The following is an 8242-nucleotide window of genomic DNA, read 5'->3' on the forward strand; positions in this document are numbered from 1 at the left end:
AACTTTTTAATCTGAGGTATCATTTATGTCTGTAGCACAAACGTGGGACAGTGGGACAAAAACAAAAAAGTGATAAGCCTGGTCATTATTGTTAACTAAAAACTAAAATTAAACTGAAAACAAAATAGAAAATTAAAATCTAATTCACTATTTTAGAAATGGTATAATGATGTATTAATGATGCTAAAATGGACTAAAACTGTGATTCCAGACGGTCTAACAGTTGTTTCTTGTGTCTGCAGGTGTTGATTGTGTCGTGTACGGCGTTTGCGGGCATCCTGTCGCTGAACTATCAGCGTGAATACACCGTCTGGGTGCTGCCGCTCATCATCGTGTGCATCTTCTCCTTCCTGGTGGCCCACTGCTTCCTCTCCATCTTTGAGATCGTAGTAGACGTTCTCTTCCTCTGCTTCGCCATCGACACCAAGTACAACGACGGCAGCCCGGGCAGAGAGTACTACATGGACAAGGCTCTTATGGTGAGACCATTTCCCATTCATTTCCTCTGACCTCAAGCTCAATGAAAAAGTCATTTCTATGAGTCTTGTGTTGTTGTGTGTCACATTAAATATGTTGTTGGTGTCTCTCTGTGATCATTCATGTAGGAGTTTGTAGAAAACACCAGGAAAGCCACAGAGCGTTACGGCAAAGTAGAAGCAGAGAGTCGGGAAATGAAATCCATGGTGAGTTTAAAAGGACAATTATTTATTTATTTTTATCAGATTTTCTCATAAAAACCTTTTTAATGCTGCGTTCCAATCAAGTTTGATTTTGCACACGTTGTAAGCCCATCTTAAAGAGGTATTTTACCCAAAAGTGAAAATTGTCATCATTTACTCACCCTCATGTTGTTCCAAACCTGTATGAGTTTCTTTCTTCTGTTCAACACGAAAGAAGATATTTTGAAGAATGTTGACGGTAGCCATTGACTTTCATAGTATGGAAGAGAAAAAAAAACACTATGGAAGTCAATGGCTACGGTCAAAATTTTCATTTTTGGGTCAGCTATCTCTATTAGACTTTTGGAAGTTGGAAATTCCAGTAAAACAAGCACAGAATTAAATATACATTCATTTACTCGTGTCGTTTATTATATTTCAGACTGGAGGTACACTGACTTGATGAAGACCAGCGCAGTATTACGTCAACTGACACTCCAAAAAAGAGCTATTGAGATGCACAAAAGCTTCTCTTCAGGGAATTCAATGTGACAGACATCTGTCATCATGACTACAAGGCATTTGACATTAGAGAAGCTCTAGGACAGTGAGCTGGGTACATGCACAAAAAAAAAAAAAAACTGTAGATGTCTGTATTGCTAATATATCTGCTCCTAAAAAAAACTTTATCCAAAAAAAAAGCTTAAAAAACTTGCGTGTAAAAGACTTCAGAGGTTGAATATTTGCAAGTTATTTAAAATAAAAGGTAGGAGCATAAATATCAGTTGTTGTTTTTCTAACAGCATTTTTATTTGTTTTATTAGGGTAGTCAATTTTATACAGTTATAGACTAGCAATAGTTGCCTTAGTATTTTAGATATTTTGGTTAAAAATACACCGTCAACTTTATTTTTTAAGGTGCTTTTGTATTTTATCTTGTTTATGTCCTTTGATTTTGAAAGATTTTCTGAAATACACTCCTGTCTGCAGAGACTCAAACTGTCATTGGTTTTCTATGTAAGCAATATTATTGCATCCCCTCTCCTCAGTTTCAGATCAGTTGAATTATTCCTTGAGTGTGATTTTATTATTCTAGAGTAGTTCCTGCTTATATTTTCTCTGATGATTTTGTTTTGTGCAGCAGTATGTTACAAGCAAATATATTTTGTTCTCAGCTTCTAAATGAACAGCATAATAATGATTGTCATTTCCCTCGTGCCAATAAGCTGAAGTGTGTAATTTATACAACACTAAAAGGAATTGCAATCGGTTTGTTGGAGGAAAACAAGACTCTGATGGCCTGTTTGTCCCAGCAATCAACAAAACCTTATTTGTGCAATTTCATTTAGTGCAGAAATTACACTTTAGCTTCAATCAAGTGCATTTGTGTGAAAGTTGTGTGTGTGCGTGTGTGAGTGAAAGGAAAATTTATTTTTAACTACCACCTTTAAACACTCAATAAAACCAAAGAGACGTGCAAAATGTTACTGACTCATTATTGTATAAATGTTCATAATGAAAGTGAGTGAAGGCTGAATGAATGAAATCGCAATAACGAGATATCCAGAACAAGTTGAATTTACTAAAGGATTCAATGGGCGGTTTACCAAATGAATTGTAATTTGACAGACTTTTAACAGATTAAATACAGATTTAAGAAGGCAGGTGAGTTTTGAGATGTTCTTTTAGTTTAGGGATCGTGGGCTGCTCTTTACGGCACAAGTGACAGCGCAGAGGCAGCTTCAGTGATTCACTAGTGCCTTCTTTCACTGTCACTTTCCCATCATGCTCCAGCATCGCAATGACATCTGTGGAAAGATACACATGAATGCTTTATTATACAGGGAAATGCTTGTTTCTCTAAACAGCTTTTAGAGCTTTTTTCCATTTTTAAAATAATTTATTAAAGGAATGGATCACTCAAAAAGGAACACTTGCAGAAAATATACTCACTCTCAGGCCATTAAAGATGTAGATGAATTTGTTCTTCATAGGAACAGATTTGGAGAAATTCAGCATTACATCCCTTGCACTGCAGTGAATGGGTGCCGTCAGAATGAGAGTATAGACAGCTGATAAAAACAACACAATAATCCACACCACTCCACTCTATCCATTATCATCTTGTGAAGTGAAAAGCTGTGTGTTTGAAATAAATCTATTATTAAGACATTTCAACTTTGCACCATTGTTTCGGGTCAAAATACGAGTCCAATATCCATAATAATGCTTCCTCCAGTCTAGTGAAAAAGTCCATCCCCTCTCACATCGAAATCCACCCACATATTTGTTTGGAGCGGTTTTGGACTGTTTTTGCTTGTGCTTGATCTGTGCAGATTTCCCTCATATGATTCAGACGAAATGACTATTTCACTGGAGAAAGCTATATTATGGATAGAGGATTTGTATTTTAGCCAGAAGCAACAGTCTGAAATGAAAAACATCTTAATAGATGCTCATTCTTACAAACATGCAACTTCTCACTTCAGAAGATGTTAACAGATGGGCTGGAGTGGTGTGGATTATTGTGATGTTTTTATCCGCTGTTTGGACTCTCATTCTGACGGCACCCATTCACTGCAGAGGATCCACTGGTGAACAGCTGATGTAATGCTACATTTCTCCAAATCTGTTCTGATGAAGAAAACTAATCTAGATCTTGGATGGCCTGAGGGCGAGTAAATTGTCAGCAAATTTTCATTTATCAACTATTCCTTTAATGACTTACATCCATGTGATGGAGAAAGTAATTACATTTTGATTAAAGGACTACAAAGACATTTATCTGTAATTTTTAATAACCGGCTGTTTTTGTGTATAATGTACCTTGAGACTCCACAAAATAGTCAGTAGTGAAAGAATTCCAGTGTTTCTTGTTCTTCAAACACGGCGAGTCAAAGTCTTGGCTGATTACGTGCAGGTGGACGTGACTGAAAAGAAATAAACATCTTAAACATTGCATTCATGACAAGCCCCACTTTCCCATTCTCCCCACATCAGCAGCCAATCAGGACGCAGACGTCTGTACCTCATGCTGGGGATGGCGTGATATCCCAGACGGAAGCGCAGTTTGTGAGCGTCAGGGCACTGCTGCAGCATCTGATCTCCCACACGCTGCATGTGTTTGAGTAGCTCCACGTGCTCCGAGCGCAGAGCCTTCAGACTGGAGATCGAGTCCCACGGCAGCACCAGCCAATGGTACCGCGCCTTTGGGTACTTGTCCTTGATGACCACAACCCTGTCATCTTTATACACCTGAGGATAAAAACTGGCAGCTGTTAATATATTTTAAATGTAATTTATTTCTGTGATATAAAGCTGAATTTTCAGCATCATTACGCCAGTCTTCAGTGTCTTATGATCCTTCAGAAATCAGTTTAATATGCTGATTTGCTGCTCAAGAAACATTTCTTATCAATGCTGCAAACAGCTATTTTTGTGTTTTTTTTCAGGATTATTTAATGAATAGAAAGTTCAAAAGAACAGCATTTGGAGTAGGAATCTTTTGTAATGATGTAAAAGTCTTTATTGTCAGTTTTAGTTTTTGATTCATAGGATTCAAAAGAAATGAACAACATATACCTGCATCTTAGGGTCCTGCATTGACACTTTAAGCCCTTGGCTCCAATGGCCAGCAGATTCCTGGGAAACAAGAAAGTTTGCAGTGTTTTGGTTTACAAAGAGGTCAGCATTTAAAAAAAAAAACTTTAATATAGACCTTAAAAATTTCTCTAACCAGCTCAGAAACTTTGTTTTAAATTTAAAAATAGGCAAAAATATCAGTACAATACAAAACTACTCCCTAAAAGTCCTTAATTACAAGTATAAACTATAATAGAATTTGAATTTTATTGCAGATTATTGAAAATTACCGACCAAATGAAACTCACAGATTTATCAGATCCAGATGGCGGTATCTTTTTTGGCGGAGGCGAATCGTCTGACATTTTGTGATGGTCTGATGCTGTGTTTGCAGGGCTCTTGATCTTCTCTGCGTTCCCCTCAGAGCTCATCCGATGGGCTCTTTTTGAAGGTTTGCTCAACTCTGCGGCAGATCTGGGTGTGGATGTGTCCTCAGTGAACCTCACTCTGTAAGGATACTGCTGATTGACCATGTAAAGTCTCTGGCCTGGCTTTACGGTCACCTGATTGTAGAGGTGGGCGACATGTGGTTTGTAGGATGTTAAGACCAGTAACCTGTGCAATACAGCCTCAATTACAAGAGAACAGAACATTTGTAGACATAATAGGTATGCTAGATGATGAATAACACATAAATGATGGTTAGTGTACATGCTCTAAAATGTTACAAATATATGTTAGTAATTATTGCTTTTCATTACTGTGTTATAATTATAATAAATGTGTTTATTTAGTGAAAATAATGTGGAATTCTGATTTGATTATTTTTTGTCTCTGTTTATGAATGGCGCAGACGCGCGGTTTCATTTACTACACATATACTGAAGCGCGCCTGACACTCGCGGTGATTTCAGCATCTGCCGTCTCACTAAATGAGGACGTAAACACATGAACAACATCTCCAGAACTGCTCTAAGAGTCACTTCATGAGCATTTTAGCGTTTGATTTGAGTAAAACTAGCGTCATATCTCATACACAGAACTGTAAAGGTATTCACGGCAACCCGTCAAAATAAAAGTCCGGTTTGATTTGAAGACATTGTGCCTATAACTATTTTTCAGTAGAATGTACATAGCCTCCTCCTACTACTACTACTACTACTACTACTACTACTACTACTACTACTACTACTACTACTACTACTACTACTACTACTACTACTACTACTACTACTACTACTACTACTACTACTACTACTACTACTACTACTACTACTACTAAAATGAAACAAACATTATTTTTCAAGGAATAATCATACAAAACATTTCTTCAATGTTTTAATTTTAATAGTAAATCCCCTTTGTTTGCCAAAAAAATCTTGTTTGCTTAATTTTCAATAATTAAAAGATAAATGATCGATTAAATTAATGTTTTATGCCTTCATTTGATAACCAGAAAAATGTAAATACACAACACAGAATTTCTGAAGGAAAAAAAAAAATCACAAGGCTACTTTAAGAAAAACAAAATGAATAAATTAAGTTGTTTTATGCATTCAAATAATTAGACATGCTAAAACACAGAATTTGGTAACAATAAAAAGTATAAATAATATGGTGAGAAAAAATAAAACATTTCATAGGGCCCTAAACATGTCATTTTTGTTAAACTTTAAAAACGTTGGTGTGAAAATGTATACGTTTCATGGTTTTAAATAACTAGACATGCTTTTTAATTAATAACATTTAATTTAACTATTAAAAAGGAGTCAAGAAAAACTTGACTGACTGCTTCACTTCCACTTTAAAGGGATATTTGTGTTAATTATTTATACTTTTTTATAATTTTTGTGCAATTACTTGCCTGTCAATTGAGTTTGTGGCAAAACATTTTGCAGTGTTTACATGTTATTTATTACTGCATAAAATTTATTAAAATAGATGTTTAATTTCATAAAGTACAAGTTGATTTCAAAATACACCTACGTTTTTTGCATTTTGTGTTTTTCAGTTGAATAAAAGACTATTTTTCCCTATATATTTCATCGAGGAATTCTTCAAAAAAAATCTAAAAATCTCGTCTCGTTCTCGTGAACCCAGTCTCGTGTCTCGTCACACCCCTAGGAGATAGTTTGTCAAATACTGTGAAGAACCTGTGTTTGCTATTTTGATGACACTGTACCTGATTGCCTTTGCCCACAACCACATTGTCCACATTTGTAGGATTGACGCCCAACTGTTAAAAAGTAAACAAACGGTTCAAACATGCAATATTATAATTTGCAGATTTCCTTACTATTAAAATATCCATTATATTATGCATTTTTCTTTTAATATTTACTATAATATTCTAGCATACCTGTTTAACAGTGATAAATCCCCTGTTGCAATCAGCTCTCAATTCAACTGCAAGAAAACAAAAACATATTAGTGTTAGTTTCTTGAATAAAGCCTGGATCTCTCAATTGCTCATATAGAAAAAACATCTCAACCTTGTTCTCTTGAGCACTTTTTGTCTTTTATCTTAGTTTCTGGCCCTCGACCCAGAGTCACGGATTGTTGGTGATGAAGCTGGATGGGTTTGTGTGAATCATCTTCACTTACTAGTGAGCACACAGGCATCTCCCTGAAAACATAGAATGAAATAGTTCGATTCTTTCGTGAAACTAACAGCATACGCTGTCTAAAGTGCTTCTCTAAGCTCAGCATGCATCCATCACTTACCCGCTGGTGTAATATGTGTAATATATCTAGAACAGAAAGTGTTGCAGATGAAAACAAACCACTGGGAGCTGAACAACACTGCAGCACATGACGCACGATCTTCTTCGTGGACGTCAACTAACAAACAGAAGCGCAAGCACTGCCACCTACCGGTCAAATACAGCGCTGTGGCCTCACACTCTAGAGAAGAATTCGTGTTTGTGGACGTATCTTTACATAAACTACTGCATAAAAGATATTATTGTTTTATTATATAGAATAAAGTGTCTTACAGGATTAACAGTTAACAGGATTTTACTGTGGCATTTTACAATCGGTGTAAGGCATACCCTTCATTTTCTAACAAATTACAAACTAATATCCCTCAGATAATTACATTTTTATTCTATTTTGAAAGATTATTCATAAATGATCAGGTTTTTTTTACTTACTTATTTGTTTATAAATTTGCACTGATTTACAGTGGGCAAGTCGAAACAAAATGGCTAAAACTGAATGATGCTGAAATCCTTTTTAAAAGGTTGTTTTAATTGCACACCTGTTACTAAATTAATGCACTTAATTTGAATCCCCTGAACATCTTTTCTACAATTGTATTATTGTTACATGATTTTGGGACAAAATGTATAAATGGTTGGTTACAAAGAACATAACAGGTGCTTTTGAATATCACATTATCAAGTTTGGAGCTTCTATGAATAATCTGTGGAATAATATTTTGATTATATTAAGTTTTAACTACACAAATGCAGATTTGTTAAGGCTGCTCCAAGTTTTGTGACTCAATCTCAACTCATCTCAAACTCTCAAATTTATATATGCTGATAAATATTATAACATTATATGTCGATCAACCTCCTTAAACCTTTGCTTATTTCGATTATTTGTAAGCAGTTTTTAAATTATATTTTATATAGGCTATTTATATAAATATTTATTAATTTTCTCCTCAGTGTATGCTGCTTGGCTTGTTTGTGTTTGACAATGATAATGACTGGTTGTTATTTAAAGAGGATTAACAGAGATTTAATAAAAAATAATGCTACGTTGCATGGCAACTGTAAACAGCCTACAATTAGATAATGAATGAAATTACTTGGAAGAACTGTTTATTATTATGAATAATACATGCAGACAGTGTTGGGGGTAACGCATTACAAGTAACGCAAGTTACGTAATCAGATTACTTTTTTCAAGTAACTAGTAAAGTAACGCATTACTTTTTAATTTACAAGAGAATATCTGAGTTACTTTTTCAAATAAGTAACGCAAGTTAC

At 35.2% G+C, this 8242-nt stretch overlaps 2 protein-coding genes across 3 annotated transcripts in view; one reads left to right on the top strand and one right to left on the bottom strand.

Moving 5' to 3' along the window:
• The window catches only part of LOC107657984 (choline transporter-like protein 1), a 7574-nt gene extending 6280 nt beyond the window's left edge, over positions 1-1294 (top strand). The window contains exons 13-15 of the mRNA XM_016446342.1: positions 243-479; positions 606-683; positions 1102-1294. Of these exons, the coding sequence (XP_016301828.1) occupies positions 243-479; positions 606-683; positions 1102-1122 (336 nt within the window). The 3' untranslated portion in view covers positions 1123-1294. The remainder of the gene's footprint in view (positions 1-242; positions 480-605; positions 684-1101) is intronic.
• A 91-nt stretch (positions 1295-1385) lies between these two features.
• On the bottom strand, positions 1386-7466 carry LOC107657991 (aprataxin). 2 transcript variants are annotated; one of them, XM_016446349.1, is made up of 11 exons: positions 7397-7466; positions 7116-7189; positions 6966-6991; positions 6734-6867; positions 6601-6647; positions 6424-6477; positions 4550-4804; positions 4242-4301; positions 3688-3914; positions 3486-3589; positions 1386-2467 (listed from the first exon to the last, which is right to left on the bottom strand). In XM_016446349.1, exons 4-11 carry the CDS (start codon positions 6861-6863, stop codon positions 2313-2315), a joined length of 1032 nt encoding a protein of 343 aa, XP_016301835.1. In that variant the 5' UTR covers positions 6864-6867; positions 6966-6991; positions 7116-7189; positions 7397-7466; the 3' UTR covers positions 1386-2312. The 2 variants fall into 2 exon arrangements, with proteins under 2 accessions (XP_016301835.1, XP_016301836.1); XM_016446350.1 differs by lacking the exon at positions 7116-7189 and having other exon boundaries at positions 7397-7444.
• Positions 7467-8242: the final 776 nt, after the last annotated feature.

The sequence above is a fragment of the Sinocyclocheilus anshuiensis genome, unplaced genomic scaffold (assembly GCF_001515605.1).
Source record: "Sinocyclocheilus anshuiensis isolate Anshui unplaced genomic scaffold, SAMN03320099.WGS_v1.1 scaffold471, whole genome shotgun sequence".
NCBI classification, from domain to species: Eukaryota; Metazoa; Chordata; class Actinopteri; order Cypriniformes; family Cyprinidae; genus Sinocyclocheilus; species Sinocyclocheilus anshuiensis.

What these genes read in the sequence shown, in the direction of transcription:
- LOC107657991 (XM_016446349.1), bottom strand. Translation starts at nt 6,863, where the DNA reads ATGCCTGTGTGCTCACTAGTAAGTGAAGATGATTCACACAAACCCATC. An exon ending in GATTTATCACTGTTAAACAG is followed by an intron (nt 6,478 to 6,600) that starts GTATGCTAGAAT and finishes ACTTTTTAACAG; the next exon opens with TTGGGCGTCAATCCTACAAA. An exon ending in TGCAGGACCCTAAGATGCAG is followed by an intron (nt 3,915 to 4,241) that starts GTATATGTTGTT and finishes TTTTATCCTCAG; the next exon opens with GTGTATAAAGATGACAGGGT.